Below are 27,202 nucleotides of genomic sequence, written 5' to 3'. Positions count from 1 at the left end.
GAGTCACGCCGGAGGAACTAAGATCTCAACTAAGAGGATTGTGCAAACAGTGAGTCAGGCCTGGTTGGATGATAACAATGAAGTTCTTGATTTTGATGTCTACATCAGAAGTAGTAGTTGTGGTGGTAGGTAGGTAGGGCGCTAGGCCGCATGATCGATCGCTCGTAGCCATTCTTCCCCCCTCTTTTCTCGTTCCAGAATGCCGAGTCAGGGGTATCAGGTTACCAAAATACAAGTAAGGAAATAAGTAAAAGGAAAAATGTGAAAAACAAGTAAGCCCCCAAAACATCCGTTGCAATGCTAGATTTTCCCAGAAATCATAAAATCCGAATCGTTTCTTTTTTCTAAATGCAGCACTGCCACACCGCAGTGACTGCATCGGAAATAAGAATGTATGACAGTTGTTGTCGTCTTCGTCTGCTTAGAAGGCAGCGGCGAAGATGGCGCCGGTCAGCGCCATGACGCCCATGAGAGTAGCCGCGGGGTTGAACAGAGAAGACGAGGCACCGGAGATGACGGGCGAGCCCGTGGGGCTGGCGCCGGCGGTGCCATTCTTGGGAGGCATGCCGATAGTAGGGTAGGCAGCGCCTGAGCCCGAACCGGAACCAGCACCGCAGCCGGGACCAGAGCAGCCAGAGCCGGAACCAGAGCCAGAGCCAGAGCCAGAGCCAGAGCCGGAACCAGAGCCAGAGCCAGAGCCAGAGCCAGAGCCACCAGCACCACCACCGATAGAACCGGAGCCACCAGCACCACCGCCAATGGAACCAGAACCGCCGGCACCACCACCGAGGGAACCGCCGACAGGAGCGGGGCCAGAAGTAGGAGACGAAGTCCAGGTAGTGGTCCAGCTGGAGTAGGTGGCAGTGACAGTGTAGGGCGCGCCGCCGGCACCGCCACCAATAGAACCAGAGCCACCAGCACCACCACCGACAGAGCCACCAACACCACCGCCAACGTTGCCGCCAGCGCCTCCGCCGATCGATCCGGAACCACCTGCGCCAGCACCGGGAGCGCCAGGGACGCCGGGAGTACCAGGAGCACCAGGGCTACCGGGGGTACCGGGAGCACCGGGAGAACCGGGAGTGCCAGGGGAACCGGGAGATCCGGCACCGCCACCAATGCTGCCACCAGCGCCGCCACCGACGTTACCGCCAGCACCGCCGCCAACGTTGCCACCGGCTCCTCCACCAATGGAGCCAGAGCCACCTGCACCAGCACCAGCACCAGGGGCACCAGGAGCGCCAGGAGCGCCAGGGGTACCAGGTGTGCCAGGAGAACCGGGAGAACCAGGAGCACCACCAGTAGGGGTAGGGGCACCAGGAGCAGTAGTTGTAGTATCCTTACCACCGCCATTACCGGAGCCAGGGGCGCCAGGAGTACCAGGAGCGCCAGGGGCACCGGGGGTACCAGGAGCTCCAGGGGAGCCAGGAGATCCAGCACCGCCGCCAATGGAGCCGGAGCCGCCACCGCCGACAGAGCCGCCAGCACCACCACCAGTAGAGCCACCAGCGCCGGGAGCGCCAGGGGAGCCGGGGGTTCCAGGGCTACCGGGGGTGCCAGGAGCACCAGGAGTACCGGGGGAACCGGGGCTACCGGGGGTACCAGAGTCACCGCCAGAGCCGCCACCGGTGGAGCCACCAGCACCAGGAGAACCGGGGGAGCCGGGAGCACCAGGAGTGCCAGGAGCGCCAGGGCTGCCGGGGGTACCAGCGCCACCAGTAGGAGCAGGGGCACCGGGGACGGTGGTGGTAGACGTGTTGGGACCGGAGTGAGCACCACCGGTAGGAGCGGGAGCACCAGGGGAATCAGCACCGCCGTTGGGGGGAGGAGCACCGGTAGGGTAAGTCTCGCCAGGGGCGGTAGTAGAGCCAGGACGGCCTATAGCATCGTTGGCCGAGGTGGTCTGGGTAGGGGCGGGGCCCTTGTTGCCAGGAGGGGGGGCGGTGGTGGGACCGGTAGAGCCACCAGCACCGCCGCCAACACCGCCGTTTGCGCCGCCGTCAATCTCGCCTCCAGCACCTCCACCAATGTTACCACCGGCACCTCCACCAATGTTGCCACCAGCACCACCGCCGATGCCGCCGTGAGCACCACCGCCGATGTCACCGCCGGCACCGCCGCCAATACCACCGTGGGCACCACCACCGATCTCGCCGCCAGCGCCGCCACCAATACCACCGTGGGCGCCGCCATTGGCACCGCCACCGATGTCACCTAGATAGACTTTTGTTAGTCGATTGCTGCAAAGAGGAGAAAAGGGGGACCAAGAGATGCCTACCTCCAGCACCGCCGCCAATGTTGCCGCCGGCACCACCACCGATACCACCGTGAGCACCTCCACCGATATCACCGCCAGCGCCGCCACCGATGCCACCGTGAGCGCCTCCGCCGATGTCGCCACCAGCACCACCGCCAATGCCACCGTGAGCGCCGCCGCCAATGCCTCCACCAACATTACCGCCAGCACCAGCACCACCGCCAACGTTGCCACCAGCGCCACCACCGACATTGCCACCAGCACCAGCACCAGCACCGCCAGTAGCGGAAGGACCGGCGCTGACAGCATCAGTAGCCGAGATGCCGGCAGGGACAGTAGCAGTCACAGTGATGCCAGGAGCGTTCTTGCAAGACCCGTTGACGAAAGCGCCGAGGCCCGAGTTGAAGCTGGCGCTGATGCCGCCGAGCAGCTTACCGAAGGCATCGAGGTTGACATCAGCCGAGTGCGAGCCAATGCCGACGTGGAGGTCGCCCGAGATGCCGCCAATGGCCTTGAAGAAAGCGTCGGCCTGGGCGTGGAGCCCGGTCAGGACGTCGACCATGAGGTCGCAGCCGCCGAGGCCGGCAATGATGTCCTTCTTGCCCAGGAGGCCGGTAATGAGCCCGCCGCAGGTGAGCTGGAAGGGGGCCATGTGCACCTGCAGGCTGATGATGTCCATGAGGTTGAGCTGGCCGGCGCCCTGGACCGAGGCCGACGCCTTCTTGAGCTCGGCGACGAAGTCGGCAAAGGCGGACAGCGAGGCCTGGAGATCGGCGCTGGCGCCGGCCTTGAGGCCGCCGACGGCACCGGCGCAGCCCTTGGCCTTGCCGTCGAGGCTGCCGATGAGGCCAGCGACGACGCCGGCGGCGCCACCGAGGCTACCGCCCAGACCAGCTCCCAGGCCACCGCCGAGGTTGCCGCCGATACCAGCACCAGCACCGGCTCCGCCCTTGACATCACCACCAGCGCCGCCGCCGATGTGGCCACCGAGGCCACCGGCGATTTGTCCGTTGGCGCCGCCTCCCAGATGGGCACCGGCATCACCGCCAGCACCAACACCAGCACCGACACCAGCGCCAGCTCCGCCCTTAGCATCACCGCCAGCACCAACACCGGCGCCAACTCCGCCCTTGACATCACCGCCAGCGCCGCCACCGATGGCGCCACCAACGTTGCCGCCGGCACCACCTCCGATCTGGCCGCCGATGCCACCTCCAAGGTGAGCACCAGCGTCGCCGCCGGCACCAGCGCCTACACCAGCGCCAGCACCGCCCTTGACGTCGCCACCAGCACCGACTCCGGCGCCGCCGCCAACCTTGCCGCCAGCACCGACATCAGCACCGCCGCCAATTTGTCCGCCGAGGTGGCCACCAACGTTGCCGCCAGCACCGACACCGGCGCCACCGCCAACCTGTCCGCCGAGGCCGCCACCGAGACCGGCACCAAGGCCGCCACCAATCTGGCCGTTGGCACCGCCTCCAATTTGGCCGTTGGCACCGCCTCCAATTTGACCGTTGGCACCGCCTCCAATGTGGCCGCCAACGTCACCACCGGCGCCTACACCTGCACCGGCACCAACACCACCCTTTGCGTCACCGCCGGCACCACCGCCGACTTGTCCACCGACACCGCCGCCAATGCTGCCGCTGGCGCCGCCGCCGATCTGGCCGCCGGCACCGGCGTCAGGGTATGTGCGCTTCTGGTAGAGAGTGTGTGCGTTGCTGCTGAGAGCGAGCGAGAGGAGGGCGAGCTGAGGAGTGGGCTTCATCTTGTTGTGTGGAGTGTGGAAAAAGAAGGTAAAATAAATAAAAACAGAAGTATTTATCGTTGGTCGTAGTCGAAGCCTCGTTTAGGTGTGGAGCAACTGTCGTGAAGAACGTAGCTGACTCGGTCAGATTAGGTGATATAATAAAACGAATGAGTGAGCTTGTGAATGTGTGTGTGTGTGTGTGTGTATGTCTCGATCGTGAAGAAAGAATGAACGATAGTGTGTAATTCAGCAAGGAAGCGAATGTCTGAATACTGAATAGTAAGAGAGAGAGTGAGAGAGGAGGGGGAGAGGGAAAAGAAGGTGTGTTGGAATAGTTAGTTAGTTGGAGATGGTTTCTTTCTTTCTTGACAAGAGGTTCGAAACACACCATCTCTTATACCTCTTGACGGTCTCGTTCAACTCGGGCCCTCCAGGCGCTGTCGGGATGCGCAGGGAGTCCGAGCTGGCGCGCCGCTGGAATTGCCGGCGCGTGCTTGGAAAGGAGGTTTGTTGCTTTCCTCGTGTCCAGAGCACTATCGCCTCTCTCTCGATATTCCCGAAACACTAGCGGAGGCTCCATGGTGCAGGTGATAGATACACAAGGCTAACGCGTTCTTGTTCATGCCTCCGGGGGGCCCCTGCTGCATATCGATCTGTGAAGATCTCCCGCCGCCGTGGCACTGCATTGTGTGTTCTCCGCCAGTGCTGACTGCCCACTTCTTGGGAGGGGCCCACACGATTAGGCTTGACGTGCTTCCCGGGATCAGGGCCCCCGTACCGTACCATACGATCCAGGGAGCAGGGGACCTGGGGTCGCCAACATGGGCATGGATAGGCCACCGCTCACTCACCTACGCCAGCGCGGGTTTGGTTTGTCTGCGGGATCCTCTTGCCGCGTCGCAGGTCGCAGGTGACAGCAGATTCGACCACCGCCCTAATGGTAGTGCCAAACCCCTGGTGCCATCTTGACAGCTGTGGGCGGAGGGGAGGGCCAGACAAAATAGATTGATTGCCTCCGCTCTCCCGGCGGACGTTTGCATGAGGTGCGACGCCCGCTAGTTGGTTTTGCAGGTGGCTAGTCGCAGTTGGGATAGAGTGCTGAGAGCTGCCCCTGAGGCACAGACAGCCGAGCTGACCTGATTGAGCTTGGCTCATTGGGAGTCGGGGAGTCGAATGCTTGGTGTGGAGTCGAGAGGCAGCCAAGCTAGAAGCAAAAGCAAAACATCCGCGACCAATCACCAGCTCTTGTTACAGCTTGATTGGGCAAGTTCCTTTTGGTAAGAGGGCTGAGCTTAAATCGACTGTTTCGAAACCACTGGCCACTCGACAGTCGTCGTCCTCAATCGTGAGTGCAATCTCTCCGGGGTGGGGATCAGGAGCGTCGCCGGCTCCACTTGGCTCATATAGTAGCTACGCAGGCTACTTTATTAGTTCAGGCCGGTCTCGACGAGTCGACTCTAGACTCACGGTAGACATTCCAAACCACCTTCCTGACTCAAAAGTGCCGGCTGGAAGGGGCATAGCCTGACGGTGTTTGCAAGATTATGCTGCTTGGTGCGGCTGGACAGAATCGTTCGATGTTGCATTTCTGAGCATCAGCGACCTGGGGCTGAAGACGGCTAACCAGATGAACCTGCTCGTCCAATCCGTAAATGAAAGAATCAATACGACAAATCAGTCGGCACTCAAGTCCGGCATAATCCGGATTCGTCACCCATCCTCCTCCTGCTGGTGTCTGCACTGCCACCATAGATGCGCCGCATATGCCAACAATGTAGATGCATTTCACAAGCCACCGCTTGGACTACAGCCACGTCGAGTTGATGCACAGCATCGGCACTTCCATTTTCAATCAATTCCATATGCCGAGTTTGTGAAGCCGCGGGAGGATGGTTTGTAACCAATCCCTCTGTTTCTATCGAGTGCGGCCGACTAGCTCACATGCCGCCACACCCGGGATGACCGGTATGACCGATATTGGATCCACACCGGTGGGAGGCTAAGACGTATCCGTACAACGGCAGAATTGCGGGAGATGCGCGTGGCATGTCGCATGTCGGGTCTAGGCCAACATGCAGCAATATCAACCTACTCAAATGGAACTCTACCACTATAATATGCCAACATGGGAATCCCGTAGGAAACTGAGATGGATTTGGCGAGATGCGAAGCTTGTAATTGAATCGTTAATACAACACAGAAGTCCTTATCGCCCCCATAAGGCGTGGGTACGTGTAGTCGGTTTAGTCGTTTCCTCCGACTTGAGAGACCAGGCATGAATTTTTTGATACGGACTTGTGTACATGCAATTGATCATGATACAGTGATGCTAGAAGCGAATATCCCATAGCTAGCTGATTCATAATTGAAAGGAAGTGTCGAAAAAGACGGATTCGTGAATGTTTGCTACTGTATCGGCCTGAGACCGCCATAGGAAGAAAAGTGGTTGGCTCTTGATCCTGCAGAATTGATATCCCACCACTCTGATTCCAAAGTGCTTGACAAAACAAGTAAAGTGGTATGACCAGCAGAGGTTCCTTTTGATCTTTAGAGTGTAGGTTTTTGCGCCTCGTGATCATCGACACATCCAGCTGGTCGTTGCATTAGGGTTGATTTCGCTCTCATTGAAATGCGCAGTCTGGGGAAAGGGGCAAATGGGACGCTGAGCAAACGACGAGTTGTAGCGGTCCGTGGCGTTGAATGTCGTGGCTATGATGGCGTGAGGCTTCTGGTCCTGGTCGTTGGTCTCGACCCACTGGATCAGAGCGGCGAACATGTCGCTGCTCGCGTTGTTCACCCAGTTCAGACCCGAAATCGGACGGCTGCCAAAGGCTGCAGTCCCCTGCGTAGCGCCCGAGAAGAACCAAGGGGCTCTGTACTGAGGGAAAGAGCCTACAGGGTAGCTATCCGACAGGAAACAGTGCGCCATCCCGGGGACCTGGTAATAGAGCATGAAGTCGTCGCGCTCTGTTGTGGCATTTCCGACTTCTTGGTAATACTGTAAGCTGCTCTTGGTCGGGACGATACCGTCGGCCAGCCCATGGTACATCATCACCTTGCCTCCTCGATCATTGAATGCGGTCCAATTCGTGGCACTGGCTTGCGGCGACGCCTTCCCAGGTCTTTCGTCGACGGCGTCTTTGACGATTTGGTCGGTGTAGTTATATCCAACCTCGTAATTACTGAGGAAGTTGATTGGCCACTGCCAGTCGAACCCGTATGGCTTGGCTGCCGGTGCATACTCTCCCCCGTAGGAGTCACATACGTGCCCAGCAAGTTGGCCTCTGCGCCTAGTTCGGGACCCGGAAAGACACTTTGAGTCACCCCATCAATCTCGATTGTTAAGTTTTGATGCAAGGCGATGAGCGTGGAGACTTGGGCCTGGGTCAAACAGTCCATAGAGGCATTGTTTTCGCAGCTCAGGGACATAGCGATCTCCGTGATGTTGCACGCCGCGGGATCCATGATCACCCCATCCGCCACACCGTCTTTCGCATCACATCCGTTTCGGACCCCGTTGACGATGAAAGGATACTGGGTTGGAGTCTTGGGTACAGTGCCCGGAGTGTCTGGTGGATCAACGTCTGCCAGCTTTGCCACCCAGGGCATCATATGCTCCTGATCCCAAGCCGGGGCGCCAATCAGCAGACCGTCGAATGATGCCGGGTCTACCTGGAGTTGCCTGAGTCCTTGCCGGCCGGAGGTGGAACAGCCTGCAAAGTACGAATGGTCTGGAGGTTTCCCGTAGTATTGCTGGATGATGTCCTTTGCGACCGGAACCGACCCATTCAGCGCGCGGTACCCCCAGTCTTTGCGGGCCCGAGGATTGTCTTTCGCCCATCTCTGGTCCGTCATGCCACCTTTGTGGCCTTGATCGGTGGACATGACTGCCATTCCGTAATACAATGCCCCGGGCCACATCTCGCGCCAGTTGATCCCACCAGCGAAGCTGAAGCCGCCAGTCGCCATGAGCGAGTTCTTCCAGGTCCCAGTTTCCGGCAGTATGAGGCCGAACCGGTATGTGTCCATCTTCACAATCATGGCGCATGATGGCGGCAGGGACAAGGCGTAGTCGCATTCAGGCGATGCTATATTGAAGTCGAGTAATGTAGCCCGACACAGCCCGTAGAATACATTGTCGGCGACGTCTTCACCATAACATGAAAACGTCTCGTTGGTTCGATTGATTCGTTCGATTGTTGCGTTGTATGGCCCTAGCACATCTTCAAGATGGGTCGTGCTGCAATTGCCAGAGGGTGGTGCCCCTGGGCAAAAGTTCAGAGCCTGGCAGAAAGGGGAGAGGCTCAGCACAACGAGTGTACTGAGCAGTATGTAACACATGTTTTGCATATTGTGGATGTGACAAAAAATCTCCTTTGGTCAAGCCAAGGATATGATTTGCCAGCTGATTCTGATTGGAACACGACTGAATCCAGATGATAACATCGAAATTTCTACTTGCTCTCGTCACAACGACCAGACCAATTTATATCCATCCATAACGATGATAGATTCTCCCTGGTTTACATGACTAAATGCTGGGATCGTCAACTCCTGCCTTATGCCATGAAGAAGTCATGATTTGATGGCCGAAACCGGCAGTATAAGTATTCTGTTATCATCGAAAATGGTAAAGTAGGAACAGACTGGCACTTCTCATGATCTGACATACCGTGCTGCACCAGGGAACAGTGGTCACGATATTCCAAGTGTGCCACTAGCAGGAAGTTCGATGTGGACTTGACTTATGACTTACACGGTTACTCACGGCGCCACGTCTGTCGGTGACCGGGAGGTAGGTTGGCTTACGAAAGAGACATCATGAGGCTGATAAATGGAGGAGCCATCGTGTCATGAACGAAACAAGTGTGTGACTCTTTCAGCCCCATGGATTGGACATTTGGGATGTAGACCATTGAAAGTACGATAAAATTCGCCCGACTAGCACGCTCACCATTGACTGACTGTTGCACGAACGAGCCTTGTGAGGTTTGCATGATTCCTCAAACGGAAATGTCTACATTAGGGGGTGGTCAGATTGCTGCTTAGCTCTCAGTTCAACTTCTATGGAAGGGGATATTTCTCAAACATGACCTCCAAACCGGGTGGCTGCTGGGCAAGCTTAGTAAGCGCTTGTTTGGTCTCATGTTGTGGTCGGTGGACGGAGGAAGCAGTATATTTGTCAGCCGACTCCGCCTTACCTGGAGAAAGCCGTCTTGCGGGGAGTTGCGGGCTTGTTTCGGGCCTGTCGGTACCAGCTTCAAGGCATTGGTCATTGCTCCCCACGCTACTTACCTCCGTATGCTGCCACTAGCTGAGTTTGTATCGAGCCACTGTTTTGCATGGCCCGAAGCCCAACTTGACCCGAGTCGTGTCAATACATGACCAAACTGTGTATCCAAAATCTGGCGGTTTGGGGTCAGGGGTGGTGTAAATCGATTGGTATACTGCCGGAACCATCTTGAAGCAGCAGAGTTTCAACAGCCAGTGCTTCTTCGTGTCAAATTCAAGGAGAGTTGAGGATAGTCATGCAAACAGAAACCGTTGGGATATTTCTTTTGTAATATGTAGAATTGCTGCCTATATAAGCCGAACACCTTGTGAGGACCCGCCGTCCCCCCGGCCTTCCCGCTATCCTCACCTTTAACGGCCCCCATTCTAATTTAATAGGAAAATAAGCTAATATAATATCCGAAAGGGGGGAAAAGATTTAAAAAGTACTCTACGTTACTTTTTACATGAGAGGAAATTTAACCCTTTTCATGGATTGTTTCTGATAATATAGCTCAAGGGCTCTATATTTATCCGATTGGAAGGAGGGGACGTCAACAGGGCGTTGAGCTGAGTGGTGCAAGCGCAAGCCGGTCCCTCCCGAGTTTTAATATGGCGATTGGCCTCTGGCAAACAACGGTGACGTAGCTACGGCGCAGTACGGCGCAGCATACGCTGTTTTGTTTCCTGTGGTCCCGAACTGTCGGCTTGTCAGTCTTGGTATTGGCTTCGTGCTTGTGCTGGCTCCCCGCAAGACTCCACACTAAGCCTCACCGGATTCGGAATGCTTGAAAATACCTGCCTGCATGCAACATAACTGGAAATGGAAGGCTAAAGCCCATTCCGTGCATGTAGTACGGCGCCTACCCCAGTACTATGACCAAATAAGTCAGCTCTTCCCGTCCCCAGCCTTATCGGGAGAGTGGCGGAGCCCTTGAACCTCGGGTAGCGGCTACAATCTCTTATCATAAGGTACAGACCGGACCGGCATGAACCCGGAAGCCCGGAGCGGAATGTCTCAAGTTTGATTATTCCGTGTAGCTCGTACTGTCCACGTTGATTCGTGACTTGATTATATATTACGCATTACTTGCCACCCGGCCACAGTGTAGCATCCCGCTGCTGGTCTCAAATCTCAGTCCTAGTCCTCGATACGAACAGTATAGCTCGACCCCAGACTCTGCATCGACGCCGTGTCCAGGCTATCCCCAAGTCTGGACCCTCGGTCTGACTTCTCCTCAATCGCCGGCGGTATGTACACATACCGTGATCCGGACTGAGTCTGCCCGCTGGGAGATAACGGCCAGTGTCTCGTATGATTGGTATCATCCGTAGTAGCGACAGCTTCACGTGGCTCGACCGAGGGACTCCGTCCGGTGAAAAGATTTCCGTTGGTCGCGGCAACTTGGTCGCCTTGGCGCTGGTTCCTCTGCGCCGCGAACGCCCCGATGGTGCTTCCCCGGCCCACGTGCTTGAGCTTGTTCCGCGACGACCGTGACAGCGCCGTGAGACTGAAGAAGTTGGCCGGGAGGCCAGTGGTGGTGGTAGCGGTGGGCGCGGGCAACATCGGTTTCTGAAACCTCTGCTGCTGCTGCTGCTGTTGCTGTTGCTGTGGCGGCGGACCCTGCTGACGTAGAGGAGCCAGGGGACGCGGGGCACGGTGGCCACCGCTCACAGAGTACTGGTCATGTATCAGACTGGTGGCCGACCCATTCTTGCTCGGCTCCGGGAACTGCGACAGGATGGGGGAGCTCAGGGTCTCGGAGGACTTGCGGGGCCGGACCTGCTGTGTTTGCGGCTGCTGCTGCCGTTGCTGCTTGGGCTCGGCTCTGCTGCGATCCTCGTCGCCGTTGGCGCGACCGCGAGCTGCCGCGCTGGGTGCTACGTGGGTCCGCAAGTGGGAAGACATGGCGGTCTCGGGGCGTGAGGGGAGGTGCTGTTGTTGCTGCGCAGACGCGACATTGGTCCCGCCTCCACGCAAGCTCATCTCCGAGTCGTCGTCGACGAGGATAATCATCCAGACGCCGACTTTGCCGTTTGCGCCCAACAAGGGTGTGCAGTGGAGCCAGCGTGATCGGCCAGTGGACTCGACCTCTACCTCATCGGCGTCATCATCAAAGTCCAAATGGGCTTCCAAGGGGTGATGATGTTGATTGTTAGCCACTTGCTGCCTTCTGCGCTGTCCTTTAGCTTTCGAATTGTCTTCCTGTCCGTGGCTGATGTTAAGCCACTTCACCTTGGCCGTGACGCCTTGTCCCTGAGCCAAAGCCTGGACGAAGTCGTCCCGCATGCGCGCCGAGCCACCGATCCTATCCACCAACGGCGACTGTAGAATCCCCGGGACACGCATGGAAGGGCTGGTAAACAGGATGCGGAGGGACGGGTACGGCCGCACCAGTAAGTAGTGCTCGTAGACGCCGGTGAGGCGGCCGTTGTGCTTGACAGCTAGGGAAGCGGCGGTGGACGGCTGGGCTGGATTGTGGCCGTTTGAAGGAGCATTTTCCTCGGTTGGCGACTCGGAGTCTCTCAGCACCACCCTCGGCTTGACCCAGTTTCCCGCGTGATGGCCTGCTTCGCTATTCGACCGTGTCTCTCTGCTTGCTCTTGTCGCGTTTCCTTCTCGCTGGGGCTGCGTTTCATTTCGTGCTCTGCCGCGGTGCATGTCTCCGCCTCGTTGGCGAACAGTCTCCAGTTCCCGGGAATCGAATATCTCCGCAAGCTGGGTGAACTCGTTCTTTGGATCAGACTCATAGCCAGGGTCCTCACGTCGGGTCTCATCGTCTATCAGACGCTTGAGAGCATCGAGATCGTAAGACTGTTTAGCAAGACCGGACACATCAACTTGGGCTCCAATGAAATACCGTATCACGCCGCGGCTGTCATAAAGAGGGGCAAGCTACATCCCGGTTGTCAGTGTTGGTTGTGAGAGGTAGTACGTGCTCAGAGCGGATGATATAACATACCATGACCAGGTTCATGAACGGCGATCCATCACGGCGGTAGTTCAGAAAGGTCTCGTAATGTTCCATCCCGGCGGTCAGCTTCTCCCGTATTCGGTCAATGCTGAACGGGTTCGTGTTGGGGCCCTGAAGAAACCGGCAGTTGCGCCCAATGACATAGTCCACGCCGTACTGGGTAGTCCGGTGGAACTCATCTGACGTGAAGACAATTGGATTGTCCGGTCGCGAGGGGTCAGTCAGACAGAATACTTCCGCAAGCCCCTCTGAAACGTGTGGAAGCGTCCCCATGATGCGATGTTTAACCGACACCGACACAGTCTTGATCCAGACATGCGTGATGTACATAGGAAGGTCTTCACGCGTCAAGTGGTCGAAGGCCAGGTCCGCTTGCATCTGTAGCTCCTGATTGTAGGTGCCAGGAAGTCCCAGGGCCTCTCCATTGTCTTGAGTGACATCGGTATCCGGTGGAGGGTGCAACTTCTGCGTCACAGAATTGCTGTACGCGATGGCGCGCAACGCTTTGAGAAGTCCTAGATAGTACTTCAACAACGCGATCGACGCCGGCCGGTGTTCGTACAAGAAGCTGGAGAAGCGCCGCAGCTGTGTCGGGTCATCAAAGATGGCTTGCAGATGACGGCGGGAGAAGAGCAGGTCGGATCGCGTCTCCAGCTCGTATTTGCATCGTTGCCCATTCTCTTCATAGGCTGGAGCCACCAGATCAAAACTTCCCGGGTCCAACTCTTCGTTGTCCACTGGATCGAGACCCTCGGGCTCGCCACCTGCTACTTGCAGCTCGGGTAGACCCTCCGACGTCCCATTGGCGACATCGGAATCAATCGTTTGAGTTGGCCGAGGCGGCAGAGGCTTCACAGCAAAGTCTTGTTCGTCTGTGCTGAAGCCATTTTGACTGGAGGACAAGCCGCAAGGTTAGCTTCATTCTCTGGGATTAGGGGCGAGACGCAAATGTACCTTAGCATGGGCGATTGGGGTCGTTGGGAAAGGGGAGGTAGACTTCGCTCCATGTCTGTTACAACACAAGGCGGCTCGCTGGGGACTCGAGTAAGCACTATGTCAAAACGTGGCAAGAGGCGACAAAAGAAACCATCTCCAGAGACCAAGGCGGGAAGGCATCTTAAGTAAAAAGCTCACGCCGCCCAACATCACGAGGTCAATCGCAGGTAACGCCGAGTCTCAAATGCCATTGCCTCGTGCATTTTCAATAGATCCGCGTTGGTGGTATTGAAAGGATGCAACAACACAGGCCCTCTTCTGAGCAGTCGGAATGCCACCATGTGGACGCCAGGTGTTTGCTTGCTGTCAACGGACTTTGCGGCGCAATGATCAACGGTTTTTCAGCTAAAGGGGGGTCGTGATTCGTCCCGGCAGTCGACCTGTCAATTTGGAAACAAGCGGCCCTTGCATGAGAAACCCTGCCCGGCATGGTTCAGTTCGTGGAAGCGAGATGCACAAGCAACAATGGTTCACCTGAATCCCCGTTGCTTTTTCTGCGTCAATGTGCCCGACCACGCGACGGCTTGAGATGGTGACTGCAGCCGACAGCCGGGACCCCTATTCAGCCCGATCCGAGTTGAGACGACGGGCATGTTGGAATCGGGGCTTTTGCAGAGTCATCGATGCTCGTGGTGCAGTGATCTTAGAATGCAAGGGTATGGGGCTTGACCGAGAAGGAAAAGGTCTTGGTGGTTGAGGCTGAACGCTGGAAGCACACCTGTTAACCCAGGCTGTCGATCCATCCAGTCATCATCCTCTGTGGCACCTAGAATGTTGTTCCTGACACATACGCAACCAAAGCCGCGACCGGACTGTCCAATACGTGCACTTGAGTTGCGGCTGTTCTGTTCGTAGGCTGAAGAGCATCAATGCCCTTGAATGTGCGCGTCCACGGGGTGCAGTGCTGCAGCCAAAACAGCCCGATTGAGTACCGACAGGTTGGGTAGCACCGCCCATAACAACGTTGCATCGCCTCGTGTACGGCAGTAAACCGGAAAGTACCATGATCATAACGATGCACTCAATGACATCAACATTTGATACAGATCGTCGTCAGTCTTATGCGTTGAGAGGTGAAATGTATGCAGTGGTTGCATTGTCCTGAAATTGGCCGCGGGGATGGTGTTCGCTGAGGCTTGCAGCTAAGTTTCTAGGCTCGTCTTGCAGGTCACTAGCAACTGCACCGTCCACGCAGTCAATGGGTACCTGGAAGCAAAAGAGAGGTGACAAGTCAGATGGCTTCGGTGTCAGGCTCGCCATCAATGCCACTTGCGCGCCAGCATGCAGGAATATTGATGAGTGGCTTGAGAATACGTTATCTCGATTGAGCTGAGTCGAGCGTGTCCATAAGGTACCCCCTTTTGAACAATCCGCAAACCACCAACCGTGTACCCATGCAACATTTACGGCTGCCGCCCAAGTGGTAATGACGTCAGATTGAGCCGTCGCTGTCTCGTTCGAACAACCATCCCTAACTCTATCCTAATACTGATTTCGCTTGCCTTCGCATTTCCAATTGCAGGCAACAATCTTCCAACAACTGGAAGGGCCGGTTTCCAATGCAATGCTATGAGCGCGCCCCAAATGCATCATATTGGGAAGCCCCGATGGCATGCACCGGGGTTCATGCCCAGCCAGCCATGACGCCATATTGACATGTCGATTCGAGAACTGTAATACCATACGCCGTTTTCCCTCCTTGATTGAGCAACTCCCAGAACACATACATAATCTCAAGACTACTTACCTAGTATTACCTCGCTGTCCCCTCTGAGCGAGTACAACCGTGATCGCAGAATGGCGACCGAGCAAACCCCGAGGAGCCGGTCCTCCAGCAGCCGCGCCCCGAAGCAAGTCCACTTCGCCAACCCGACGCCCACCGACCAAGAGCCCATGACGCCGCTCCAACGCCACATCGCCTTCTGGGACCAGGACCGCGACGGAATCATCCACCCGCTGGACGTCTACGCCGGCTTCCGCGCCCTCGGGTTCTCGGTCCTCTTCTCCCTCGGCTCGCTGCTGATCCCCCCTCTTCTTCTCGTACCCGACGCGCCTCGCGCACTCGGTCGTCCCCGACTGGCGGTTCCGCATCCACGTCTCGAGCATCCACAAGGCCAAGCACGGCAGCGACACGGGCGTCTACGACGTGGACGGCGGGCTGCGCGAGAACATGCTGGCCGAGATGTTCGCGCGCTACGATATCGATCAAACGGGCGGCCTGAGCGCAGGGGAGCTCTGGCGCATGATCGGCCGGAACCGGTGCGCGGCCGACGTCGCGGGCTGGGCGTTCAGCTTCATGGAGTGGGGGACCACGTGGCTGCTGCTGCAGGAGGACGGGCGCGTGTGGCGGGAAGACCTCTGGGCTTGCTACGATGGGAATCTGTTCTGGCGGATCGCCGACGGGCGGAAGAGAAGGGACGAGGCGGAGCCCGCGTGGCAAAAGGGGTATGGGATCGAGGATTTTGCCATTGGCATGTGGAATTATGGGACCTGGAAGACTTGGGAGCACAAGGGCCCAAAGCCCCCACGGGGTTCAGTCGAGGATACTGAACAGGACCTGTCTGCTCAGACAACCCCGCTCATCGGCTGAGGTAGCCCAACTGGGGATGTCCCAAGGCCACGCCTGAACGCCCCTACGAGTCTTAGATATCCTAAGCATAACCCTTCTACATAACAAGCTGGAGGTAATCCTACCCTACAAAGTGTATTCGTAGGCGGGCTCAGTACTGTGCGACTGCTCCGTATCCGACAGTCCAGTCCCCTCCGCATGCCGCCGCGTGCGGTTAGCCATGTACATAACAACCGCCATGACCACCGTGCCTACCACCACGACCCAGATGCACGCCAGCGCCGTCCCGTACCCGGCGTAGTACCGCGGCGCGTCGCGGCCCATGAAGATGTTGGACGCCACGACGCCGCCCAAGTTCCCAACACTGTTCATGACGGCGGAGCCGACGGCGCGGGCCCCGTGCCCGCGCAGGTTGTTCATGAGCCAGGCGTAGGCGAAGGGCGTGGTGGCGACGCCGAGGACGACGAGGAAGGTGGCGGCGTACTGCGCGCGGCGCGAGAAGGCGTCCTGTCGCAGCAGGATCGCGTACCCGACTGTCGGCGGCACCGACAGGCCCAGGATGAAGAGGCTGCGGTGCTGCAGCCGGTCCGAGGCCCACGACACGACGGCCGCCACCACGAAGGCGACGGCCCAGACGGGGATCGTGTGCAGCTGCACCGCCACCCGGTCCCAGCCGAAGCCGTTGAGGATCGTTGGGAGGAAGAGGGTCATGGAGTAGGCCGTGACGATGCCGCCGAAGGCGATGAGGGCACTGTGTTCGGCACGTCAGTCACGTCTGTGTGGGGTCACCCCCTTTTGTGGGACATGTGTACTGGTATATACTTACCTTATGCAGATCTTCCAGTCGCGCAGAATGGCCCCCAGTTTCCCGAGACTCAGCTCGTCCTCCTCGTTCGTGGGCTGGTCCGAGAGGAGCCGTTGGCGTATCATCTCCTTGTCGGCCACGCTTAGGTACTTGTTCTGTTCGGGCCAGTCGGGGATCCAGAAGAACGCGACCGTTCCTAAGAACGCGGTGGCTGCCCCTTCTATGATGAAGATCCTGGTGGAGGGAAGCAGGTAGTACCAGTCAGCAGATCGGACACGGAACCAACAAGAATGAATGGGATATCGAGCTTCCTTCATACCATCGCCATGCTGCATACCCAAAATGGCCGTCGAGATGCGCGATTGAGTATGCGAGAAGCTGCCGGAGAGGGGGTCAGTCCTCTATCTGTCCCGAAAGCAGCAAGGGGCCCAAAACAATGTCTACTCACTCCTCCAAAGGCGTTTGACAGGATCGCAGAGCTCCAGATAGCCGTCAGCCGCCCCTGGTACTCGAACCGCTTGTAATACATGGACGTCACGTATAGGATGCCCGGGAAGATGCCGGCCTCGAGGGCGCCGAGGAGGAAGCGGAGCCCGATCAGCGCCTGGTAGGTGTTGACGAAGCCTTCGCACATTACCACGATACCTGAGAATGGTCAAACACCGAAGTTGTGTATTTTTTTCTTCTCTGGATTATAATTTCGAACCAAGGGTTCTCCGACGTACCCCATGAGAATATCAACGCGGATAGATAGTACGACGGTCGGACGTGCCTCACGATGAGGTTGCTGGGGATCTCGAGGAGGATGTACGGAACGAAGAAAACCTAGCAGCCATTGTCGGGTTGTTAGAAACTATATAATCTCAATCGCGAGGAAGAAGCCATGATATATCCCTGCTTTGCTTACCACGAGAACGAGGTTGTACCGATTCCCTATGTTCAGGCCCAGGTCCTCGTCCATCCCCTGGATCTTGGCATTGCCGATATTGGAGCGGTCAAGCAGGCTGGCAAAATTGATGAGGAAGAAGATCGGACAGATCATGAAATCCAGTTTCCGCACCAGTCTCTCCTCGGCCACCGTGACGTACTCCCCCGGCGTCCGCCGCAGCACGCGCTGGACCCAAGAGGTCGCTCTCCCCAACATACTGGGACGGGCAGAAATGACAGTTGAGGATCATCACATTCGCGTCAAATTCAAGAGGTGCGCATTAGCTAGGTAAGTATTGCCAGCTTTCTCGGGGTCTCTTCCCCTCCCACAACCAGGCGCAGCCCACGCCGCTGTGGCCCCGGATACATGGGATGAAAAATACTAGTCATTCTTGTCCGATGGCCGATTCCAGGCGAGAACCTTTTTCACATGCGCGCACAGACATCGCTTGGTTCAGCTCTGTCTAGAATGCGAACACTGTTACCCCATGCGATGAAGTAACAACTGTGCTTCCTTTGCAAATGACAGGCGAATTTGCTGGGCTCTGGTATCACGCTACTAAGGAAACGGTCCTTGAAGGTTTCTCGAGAGTGCGGGTACGACCGCCCCCCATCCGAGCCCTCACCTTCCCGCCGCGAACTCTATCTTGACTCGAACGCCTTGCTCAAGTCAGGGGGCCACGTTAGCGGCCTGCGGCTCTGCCTACTACCGCACCGCAGAGATACTGTCACCACCTCAAAAATACAGCTGCAAAGCGTGTCGTGAGAATTTGAGGCATTTCGTTGTTCTTCTTTTCTCGTTTGTCTTTTCCTGTCCTTCTTTCTCTGGTCAAGAGCGGGCCTTGGCCAATCGGTTTGCTGATGTTTAGTCATCACTGCCAATCCAACAACCATCCATGCCATGTTTGCTACATTGATCCGGATTGATTGGTTTATTAGAACGATGCGACTGAGAATCAGGTCATGGTATTTGGCTCTTGATGGTAAGGTAGCTACTGGTCATGGATTGCAGGACCATAACGGGTTGTCCATCGGCGTCCCGTCTGCAGGGGGATTCGTTCTTGGGATTCCAGATCCAGCAATCAACCGGGGGTGATCACCCCTTACCACCAAGTAAGTAAGGGGGTTTCTAAAACCGGACTCTAGAGCCATTACGGTAAATTGCACTTCACTAATCCTTTGATCGGGAAAAAAAAAACCCGAGATTGCCATTTAGACAGTGGTGGGAAAATGGGTGGCACTGGAGGGGGTCTATAAGTACATGTAGCGCGGGATGCTCATCCATATTCTTTTAGCAGCAGTTGAGTATCCTCTAGTGTTTCCACCCAGTCTTGAGTCCATATCGCGCCAACGCACTCGAGAAAGATGCAGATCTCCACACTGCTACTCGCTGGGGCTGCCGCTGCCGCCGCCCTCCCGGCACCCGACGACACCCCAAAGAAGCCGGGTTGGTCTTATGAGGTCTACTATTGGATTATGAGGTCTACTATTGGAACATATCCAATTGGCGAGCCAAGGAGCTTCCTGGAGGCAACCCTCGCTACTACTACGGTAAGCTACAAGCGATTCGCTCATACATCTGGCGAAAGCATGGCCATTCTGACTGGAAATATCCATGCCTACTAGTGTTCGACATCTCGGCCCCTGTCTTCGACCCCCCAAATGTCACCGGGGCTCCTTCGACCCCTTCCTTCACTGGCACATGCGAGGGAGAAACTACGGCCGAGTCCCCGGACCAGAGCAGTTTTGTGGACTGTGCCGCGAACAGACAAAAGGGGGAATTCTCGGACGGCGGCACCTTTGAGGGGCCGTCCGCCAGGGTCCAGCCGAATGACAACCGAAAACCCAACGTGACCATCTCCTTCAAGTGGATTCAACAGATAAGGTAAAGCAAGACCGTCGGGATCTATTTACCCTTACAAGACCACATTCAGATGCTAATTAGCAAAACACTATCAATAGCAACAAGAAGTACAGCAACACGGCGGGTGTTATGGACAAGGTAAGCTATTAATGATATTCTTGGACCGTTTTCAACCCCACCCGACATGTATCTGTTCCAGTATTACTGTTTTTCCAAACTTGATTGAGATGATGATCATGGACTAACTCACGAGTCTTGTATAGTGGGTTGTTGGACAGCCGGAACCGGAGAAGTTCGACATCCCCGAGACGGTCATAGTTCAGGGGACCTGGGTTTGATAATGACGAGTATTATGATTGCAGCATAGTTTGATCAATCTCCATCTTAGTTCGAGTTTCATTGGATGATTCGTTTGGTAACTATTTCTATTTTTACTTTTATTTCTGTCAACGTCTAGTTTGCGTACCACAGTCCGTGCTGGTGGGAAACAAAAATGGGATTCTATCTCCTGTCTTCGCACCTCTTGCTACTTGTACTTTTTCTTTAAATGATTTTAGTTAGTTTGGCTAGGAGTCGGAGAATGTTGGGGAAGATTGCCGGCCTCCCCAAGTAGCACGGCACCAGCCACCAATCACCTCGTTCCTAGCCACCTCGATCCCTGTTGCTTGCTCGGAGCTTTCGGAAATCGCGATGTTGGATAAGACTCGAGTGACGCCAGCTGACTTTGATAATGCAAGAGGTTCCTCCGCGGGATAACGTGGAAGAGAGGCCGTCTTCCTGTTGGCTCGGATGCACATCCAACCAGCTTCTAGATGATGCAAAATGCCTACAAATAACGAGGTACCCCCGTAAATGCTTTTGAATCTCTGTCTCGATGGTTGTCCCAGAGTACCTACCACCATTTCCACCTTCTAGCTTCTGGAACTCCTAGATTGCCAATGCCATGGCTCCCAACGTCAACTTCTCGTGGACGCAGTTCTTCCCCCCTAAGCCACATTTCACCGAAGATGACGTCCCGAAAGGCCTTCGAGGAAAGGTTTACGTCGTGACAGGTGCCAATTGCGGCATGGGCCAGGAACTAGCCCGCGTGCTGTACAGTAAGGGTGCCAAGGTCTACATCACCTGCCGCACCTCGGAGAAGTCCCAGCAAGCGATTGCCGACGTCAAACGGGAACAGAACGCTGGACCTAACAGCAAGCCCCAGGACGAGCGCGGTGAGCTGGTCTCCTTGGAAATGGACCTGGCCGATCTTTCAACGGTACAATCGGCGGCACGGAAATTCCTGTTGCACGAATCGCAGCTGCACGGTCTCTTCAACAATGCCGGCGTCATGGTAGGGGCCAAATCGGGCAAGACGGCCCAGGGCTACGAGGAAGCGCTCGGAGTCAACTGCATCGGTCCTTTCCTCTTCACCCAACTGCTAACCCCTGCCCTTGCGGCGGCCGCCCGTACGCAGCCAGTGGGTACGGTGCGCGTCGTGTGGGTGTCCGGTTTCGGCCTGGAGCAGTTCGCCCCCGAGGGTCGCGGCGTCGACATGGAAAATCTCAACTACCACGTGCCCCGGCCACCCATCGACCGGTACGGCATCAGCAAGGCGGGCGTCTGGCTTCTCGCCGTCGAGTATGCCCGCCGCCACCGCCAGGCCGACGGCATCGTCAGCGTCGCCATCAACCCGGGCAACATCCGCACCGAGCTCGCCCGCCACCAGGGCCTCGCGCTCAAGCTCATCGCCGGCGCTATCGTGTACCCCGTCGTCCGGGGCGTGTGCACGCAGCTGTTTGCCGCGTTCGCGCCCGAGATCGGGACGCAATTCGACTACACAAGAGAATGGAGTGAGTTCTGTGGCCTGTCTTCCTTGCATCGTGTCTCGGCTTCCCTTCTGACCTGGAGTGTTTGCGCACATGCAGTTATTCCATTCGGTCGAATCGCTCCAATCCGTCCAGATCTCGTCAAGGCAACGATACCCGTAGAGGAAGGGGGTAACGGGAACGCAAAACAGTTCTGGGCTTGGAACGATGATGCGGTTCAGAAATATCTCACCTAACTACAGCAATTGATACGCTGAGTGTGGCATCCAGAACATGGAAGACCCATGTAAGTGGGCCATTTCCGGTAGAGTCTTGCCGAGTCATCTCGAAAGAATGCTCAGGTGGCTGGAGGGAGGCCGATCAAACGTTTCGCCCCAAACTATTCGGCTATCGCCGCATACCTCAAAATTGATGGCTCCCAGCCCCCTTTTACTAGCCTTGAACTATGTAGCTCAATTATGCATACTTAGCCTGTGACATATACTCCAGCACAGGCATAGAGCTGGGCGGTTTCGCAGCCCACTGCATTAACCACCCTCCTCCCCTGTCGTGGGTAGAATAAGCTTAATTTCAGCATAAACTGGAGGCGAGTTTGGGAGAGTGTCACTTCACATATCACCCCTTGTTATGAAGATCAAGAACATTGGAATGTCTGGAATGTTGTTGCCAAGTTGTCCCCTTACTTGGCCTGAGACCTCGTGTTGGTATCTCGCCGAAACGAAACATCGAAGACTATGACCACATGCACGTCGTTTCCCAGTAGAGTGTTGCATATAAAGAGCTGTCAACTGTCCAATATATCCAATTTTTCTTTTCGATAGACAGACAGACTCAGTTTGATACAGATTCAGTATATCCCACTTTCATTCATCTCATTGGCCGGCCCACTAAAACATATTACTTTTAATACCCCCTATACTCAAACTAGTACCACTCTTTTCCCACCTTCGCCATGCAAATCCAGAAGTTCCTTGTCTTCGCCTTCCTTGGCACCACCATCGCCAGGCCTACACCCTGCAGCAACGGCGATAACAGTAACGTTGCCGCGGTCGACGCCGCCGCTGCCAATAACAACAATGCCGCCGCCGCAGACAATGCCGACGTTGCCAACGCTGATGAGGCCGAAGAGGCCGACGTTGCCAACGCCGATGCAGCTGCAAACGTGGACAATGCCAATAATGTTGATAATGCCGCCAATGTCGACAACGCCGCCAATGTCGATGACGCAGCCAACGTCGATGACGCAGCCAACGCCGATGACGCAGCTGTGACCGACGAAACAGAAGATGACGATGATGAAGATGACGACGACGACGACGACGATGACGACGATGACGACAATGATGATGATGATGATGATGATGAGGATGATGACGACGAAGACGATGATGATGATGACGACGACGACGACGATGATGATGAGGAGGACGATGATGAAGATGAGGACTCTGCTGCCGTGGACGATGCTGCCGCGGACGATGCTGCCGCGGACGATGCTGCCGCGGACGATGCTGCCGCGGACGATGCTGCCGCGGACGATGCTGCCGCGGATGATGCTGCCGCGGATGATGCTGCCGCGGATGATGCTGCTGCTGACGACGCTGCTGCCGAAGATGCCGCTGCTGATGATGCCGATAATGCAGATGCTGCCGATGCCGAGGCCGATGCAGAGGCAGACGCCGAGGCTGATGCCGACGCCAATGCCGATAACGCCGCTGGATCCAACTCAGCCCAGGCCGACCGGGTCGCCGAAAAAGAGGCCGAAGGCCTCAACTGTCAACAAAATGAGGACGACGGCGTCTTTGTGTGCAGCGACGAGTCGGGCGCCAACTGGTAAGTAACAGGCGCGGACGCCGTGTCATGCCCCAATATCTCAGAAACCCGACTGACTCGAAACCTACTTTAACTAGCATCATTAACTCTTCGGGCGGCGGTACCTGCCTTTAAGCTCCCGGACCCACCCGGATGAAGGCGCGGTGCAGACTGCAGGGATACATCCATGCGATCAAATTCTAGAAAAGGGGTTCGCAAGAGACACGGGCAGATACGGGTTCTTGGTGTCACAAGAGGTTCTGCTTATAAACACAGAAAAAGCTGTTGACAAAGGACTACTAGAGCAGGGCATAGTCACCCTGAATAAATGAAAATAATTACATACTTAGACATAAAATTCTCTGTTGAAAACACAAGCCATCGCCTGCCGAGGTACCACTAACAGCTTGGAAGACTGCTTCTGAAGATGTCATGGTTATCTATATCATGCGCAAACTAGTTGGTGGGAGTCCTGAAGCTGATACCACTCACAGGGATGTTGGTACCCAAACCTTGTTGTAGATCGGGATCACGCATAGCTAACCTAGTATCCCACTGCGCCAACTTTCAAGATCTATGATATAGGGAGAGCCGAGGAAGAAGTGTTTATACGCCCGCGAATCGGTACTGGCAAAGCAGGGATATGGCTGCTCGTCCCGAAACCGGTCCACTTTTGGTTCGTGGGGGGGGGGATTCAGGGGTGAACGGCAGAGCTTTACGGGCCAAGGCCCCGCATGACCGTATGGCCCTGGCCAGGCCCGCCAAGAACATAACGGTTCTTACATTATGTGGGAGACGGTCCCCATTGGGACATCTAGCCTATTACGCGCGTGGTTGCAGAGCTTGGCGCATCATAAACGAGAAACACACTCTATTTAGATGTCATTGGAAGTGCTCTAACTTGCAAGGAACATCGGGGCGTAGCTAGTCATTCTCTGGGTATTTTCCTGCTACGTTGAAGATAGTCGCTTTGGATATGTAGACTTTCGCCACTGTCAACAGACACAAGATACCATGATGACATCACTTGGCACATCACTTGGCAGTAGGGTGTTTGAGCGAACAGTCACGGCATCCAACAACCACCTACTAGACTTTCGAGATTGCGAAGTATAAAGACAATACAATGCCTCCTCCTTAAATGTTCTAGTTCATCTCATCCCACACAAACACAGCATTCAAGACTACCAAGGCTTCTTATCCCAAGACAGCCACGCCTTCCATTCTCTTGTTACATTCTCACTACAAACGCGGGTTCGTGTCTTGCATCCTATTTGACATAGAGCGCCATCTTCTTTCTTTCATTTCTCAACTCTCTCTCTCTCTCTCTCTCTCTCTCTTCTTTTCACTTGAATCACATCATAAGCCACCCACCATGCATTTCCAAGACCTCTCCGCCGTAGCCCTGACCCTCGCCCTGGTCGCCAACGCCATACCCATGCCGGACCCCGACCCGGCCCAAGGCCTGAGTCCGCGCGCCACCGACATCCGCTACGAGATCATCGAGAGGCGGGATATAGCCCACCTCTTTCCCTTGAACTTCTGGGCGCGCAGCGGGCCGAAAGCCAGCCGGCCGGCCAAGCGTCAAGAAGGCGGCACGGGAGGCGGCGCGGCTGCACCACCGGCGACCCCACCTCCAGCGAAAGGCGACGCGGGCGCCGGGGCAGGAGGCGCGGCCCCTGATGGCAAGGGCAAGGGAACGGGCGCTGGTACCGCGGCGGGGGCCGGAAACGGCACCGCCCCACCAGCGCCACCACCCGCAGAAGGTGGTGCCGGAGGCGAGGCCCCAGCTGGCAAAGGGAAGGGCAAAGGAACTGGTGCCGATGCCGGAGGTGCAGCTGGAGGCGCACCTCCTGATGGAAAGGGGAAGGGTAAGGGCACGGGTGGTGCCGGTGGTGCTGAGGCGCCCCCTCCCCCACCCCCTGCCCCTAGTGGCGGAGCGCCCCCTCCACCTCCCCCGCCACCTGCCGCTGGTGCCGAGGCTGGTGCCGGAGCTGCAGCTCCCGATGGTAAGGGGAAGGGCAAGGGTGGTGCTGCCGGGACTGGCGGTGCTGCTGAGGCCCCGCCTGCGCCACCACCAGCAGATAGCGCCGGAGCCGCATCCCCAGCTGGCAAAGGCAAGGGAAAGGGGACCGGCGCGGGGGCTGAGGCCGGCGCCGCTGCAGGAGGCGAAGCACCTGCTGGAAAGGGCAAAGGCACGGGCGCCGGTGCCGCTGCGGGTGCCGGACCTGAGCAAGGCGCAGGTGCCGCTGCTGGTGCCGGGGCAAAGCCGAAATCGCGATAGATGGAACGCTGCTGCATTGGTATCTGGGGTAGAACTCCACATGTCACTTCTGGCGTAGGAAAACCATCGACAAGGGCGTCGATAGAAATGACGGGTATGTGTTGGGCACAGCTTGTAGGATATACAGGGTAAACCAGGTGGACTGTTCTGTACATCTTTTATGACTATATATATTAGATATTTCTTTTTTCTTCTTTTTTTCATCCTACAAGTATCCCAAATATCTACGTTAGAACTGCCTAAGAGACCAAAAACTACGTATTGGTCCTCACAACAAACTTTCCATGCTGAGATCCGTGATTCGAATCGTGTAGTCGCTTCCCACGCTGCGCCTTGGGCCGGCGCCGGAGGACCTGCTGGGGCTGAGCGTTTCGCGACGGCTGTGGCCGGAGCCAGACAGATCCGAGAGCTCGTGAAAGCCGGCCCCATCGAAATCCATCAGGTCCGTGCCTTGGCTATAATCCGAGCGCCACGACTTTCGGCGGCGGGTGCAATAGTGGACGTATGTGGGTTTTATGGAGGGGAAGTTGGTGGCCAGGATGGCTACAACGGTTTCGCGGATGGACCAGTTGAGGCCCAGGTCTAGCCGTTCCGGGTGTCGCAGGCAGATGACACAGCGGAGGATGGTACAAATGATGATGAATCCACCGGCGCAGAACATCATGCCGAACTTCAGCTTACTAGTCCGCATTTGTTAGGATATTGTATCGCTTGTGGTCAGAAGGGGCATGCCTCACCGTGTCATGGTGGTTTGGAGTCTCCATAAGACGGGAATGGGTATGTAAATGATCATGAGGTCTGTACTGCCATACAGTCAGTCACACATACGCCTGCTTACTTTCATGGCACTGGCCATACTTACACGACATTTGTAGTGACCAACGCGTAGTATTTGGATATGTTTTGGGTGCAATCATCTGTGTCACTTCGTCAATTCGTTCTTATAAGCCAAGCCAGTCAGGTGTGAGATCAACATACCTCCGGCGTACGGGTATACCTGCCATAGCCTGCGAATTGGTCTGCAGTGATCCGTGATCACCGCGATTGTGACCAGATAAGCTACAACGCAGATGACGGAGACCCGCTTGACCAAGAGCGCCTCGGGTAACGTCTTGCTGTTCAGCCGTAGTCAGCTCTGGCTGTGACGAGGGCAGTGTGCACCACCTGGAACTCACGTGAGGCGCGAAAAGAAAGCGAGCATGATACCCTTCAGACTCCAAATCATGCTGACGTACACGTACCAGCTGGCGAACAGCCACTTGGCCCCGGCCTCGGCGTCGTCTCGTGCTTGTGGCGTCATGCTCAGAGCCATTTCCTCAGTCACCCCTGTCGTGGTGCCGAGCCTTTCTGTGTCGCCGCCAACGTCAGCTCAGTTCAATCAGCAGTTGGATTAAACGGAGGGGCAGCGTGACGGAGATCTGAGCGTTGGGGGGCATAATACTCATGATCTGGCACATGATCACTTCCATCTATGTCGGCTGCGAGTTAGCTTACGTCAGCCCGTGGTGAGCAATTCGCTTATCTTCGACTCACCGTGAAAAGGGCAATGGCCAAGACAGCCAGGTAATCATCCACGTGCCACTTCCAGCCCACGATGATCTTGCATCGGCTGAAGACCCGGATGATTAGCGCCGATATACCGATGACATACTCCACCCACGCTTCTGTCATCGAAGTCTGCGTTGCCGATATCTTGTTGGCGGCCATTATGTCAGGTGGTGCTCGAAGATTTTATGTCACTGGGTGATATATTTCCATCCGACGATGCAGACGGGGTTTTTGAAATTAGCCCGTGGGGGGTTTGGGGAAGCCCACCGAACAACATGGCAGCCGAACAGCATCGCGGCTTCTTCCGTCGAGAGCGGTCGAGATAAGGATTGAGTT

General features: G+C 56.3%; 11 protein-coding genes across 11 annotated transcripts; 7 read left to right on the top strand and 4 right to left on the bottom strand.

Annotated features, from left to right (window-relative positions):
* Window positions 1–440: 440 nt before the first annotated feature.
* Window positions 441–2,218, top strand: PG985_003011 (uncharacterized protein; the record flags this gene model as incomplete). The annotated part of the gene is made up of 2 exons (XM_066822780.1): window positions 441–577; window positions 934–2,218. 2 exons carry the CDS (start codon window positions 441–443, stop codon window positions 2,216–2,218), a joined length of 1,422 nt encoding a protein of 473 aa, XP_066690212.1.
* Window positions 2,219–2,270: 52 nt separating this feature from the next.
* Window positions 2,271–4,011, top strand: PG985_003010 (uncharacterized protein; the record flags this gene model as incomplete). Its single annotated transcript, XM_066822779.1, is given in 2 exon segments — window positions 2,271–3,944; window positions 3,964–4,011. 2 exon segments carry the CDS (start codon window positions 2,271–2,273, stop codon window positions 4,009–4,011), a joined length of 1,722 nt encoding a protein of 573 aa, XP_066690211.1.
* A 2,571-nt stretch (window positions 4,012–6,582) lies between these two features.
* PG985_003009 (uncharacterized protein) lies at window positions 6,583–8,048 on the bottom strand (the record flags this gene model as incomplete). Its single annotated transcript, XM_066822778.1, is given in 2 exon segments — window positions 6,583–7,235; window positions 7,250–8,048. The coding sequence occupies 2 exon segments, from the start codon at window positions 8,046–8,048 to the stop codon at window positions 6,583–6,585; spliced, it is 1,452 nt and encodes a 483-aa protein (XP_066690210.1).
* Window positions 8,049–10,419: 2,371 nt separating this feature from the next.
* PG985_003008 (uncharacterized protein) lies at window positions 10,420–13,215 on the bottom strand (the record flags this gene model as incomplete). The annotated part of the gene is made up of 3 exons (XM_066822777.1): window positions 10,420–12,174; window positions 12,242–13,145; window positions 13,208–13,215. 3 exons carry the CDS (start codon window positions 13,213–13,215, stop codon window positions 10,420–10,422), a joined length of 2,667 nt encoding a protein of 888 aa, XP_066690209.1.
* A 1,831-nt stretch (window positions 13,216–15,046) lies between these two features.
* PG985_003007 (uncharacterized protein) lies at window positions 15,047–15,839 on the top strand (the record flags this gene model as incomplete). The annotated part of the gene is made up of 2 exons (XM_066822776.1): window positions 15,047–15,289; window positions 15,363–15,839. The coding sequence occupies 2 exons, from the start codon at window positions 15,047–15,049 to the stop codon at window positions 15,837–15,839; spliced, it is 720 nt and encodes a 239-aa protein (XP_066690208.1).
* A 105-nt stretch (window positions 15,840–15,944) lies between these two features.
* PG985_003006 (major facilitator superfamily domain-containing protein) lies at window positions 15,945–17,767 on the bottom strand (the record flags this gene model as incomplete). The annotated part of the gene is made up of 6 exons (XM_066822775.1): window positions 15,945–16,569; window positions 16,645–16,857; window positions 16,961–17,001; window positions 17,072–17,268; window positions 17,349–17,448; window positions 17,531–17,767. 6 exons carry the CDS (start codon window positions 17,765–17,767, stop codon window positions 15,945–15,947), a joined length of 1,413 nt encoding a protein of 470 aa, XP_066690207.1.
* A 1,148-nt stretch (window positions 17,768–18,915) lies between these two features.
* On the top strand, window positions 18,916–19,752 carry PG985_003005 (uncharacterized protein; the record flags this gene model as incomplete). The annotated part of the gene is made up of 4 exons (XM_066822774.1): window positions 18,916–18,997; window positions 19,177–19,435; window positions 19,513–19,552; window positions 19,678–19,752. The coding sequence occupies 4 exons, from the start codon at window positions 18,916–18,918 to the stop codon at window positions 19,750–19,752; spliced, it is 456 nt and encodes a 151-aa protein (XP_066690206.1).
* Window positions 19,753–20,357: 605 nt separating this feature from the next.
* Window positions 20,358–21,458, top strand: PG985_003004 (uncharacterized protein; the record flags this gene model as incomplete). Its single annotated transcript, XM_066822773.1, has 1 exon — window positions 20,358–21,458. One exon carries the CDS (start codon window positions 20,358–20,360, stop codon window positions 21,456–21,458), a length of 1,101 nt encoding a protein of 366 aa, XP_066690205.1.
* A 716-nt stretch (window positions 21,459–22,174) lies between these two features.
* On the top strand, window positions 22,175–23,059 carry PG985_003003 (uncharacterized protein; the record flags this gene model as incomplete). Its single annotated transcript, XM_066822772.1, has 1 exon — window positions 22,175–23,059. One exon carries the CDS (start codon window positions 22,175–22,177, stop codon window positions 23,057–23,059), a length of 885 nt encoding a protein of 294 aa, XP_066690204.1.
* Window positions 23,060–24,409: 1,350 nt separating this feature from the next.
* Window positions 24,410–25,318, top strand: PG985_003002 (uncharacterized protein; the record flags this gene model as incomplete). The annotated part of the gene is made up of 1 exon (XM_066822771.1): window positions 24,410–25,318. One exon carries the CDS (start codon window positions 24,410–24,412, stop codon window positions 25,316–25,318), a length of 909 nt encoding a protein of 302 aa, XP_066690203.1.
* A 268-nt stretch (window positions 25,319–25,586) lies between these two features.
* On the bottom strand, window positions 25,587–27,025 carry PG985_003001 (uncharacterized protein; the record flags this gene model as incomplete). The annotated part of the gene is made up of 7 exons (XM_066822770.1): window positions 25,587–25,998; window positions 26,056–26,121; window positions 26,181–26,235; window positions 26,297–26,433; window positions 26,494–26,686; window positions 26,760–26,787; window positions 26,852–27,025. The coding sequence occupies 7 exons, from the start codon at window positions 27,023–27,025 to the stop codon at window positions 25,587–25,589; spliced, it is 1,065 nt and encodes a 354-aa protein (XP_066690202.1).
* Between the last annotated feature and the right edge of the window lie 177 nt (window positions 27,026–27,202).

This window comes from Apiospora marii (assembly GCF_038362585.1).
Source record: "Apiospora marii strain CBS 49790 chromosome Unknown utg000002l_segment0_segment0, whole genome shotgun sequence".
NCBI lineage: Eukaryota > Fungi > Ascomycota > Sordariomycetes > Amphisphaeriales > Apiosporaceae > Apiospora > Apiospora marii.
This window is presented reverse-complemented; position numbering and strand designations above follow the sequence as displayed.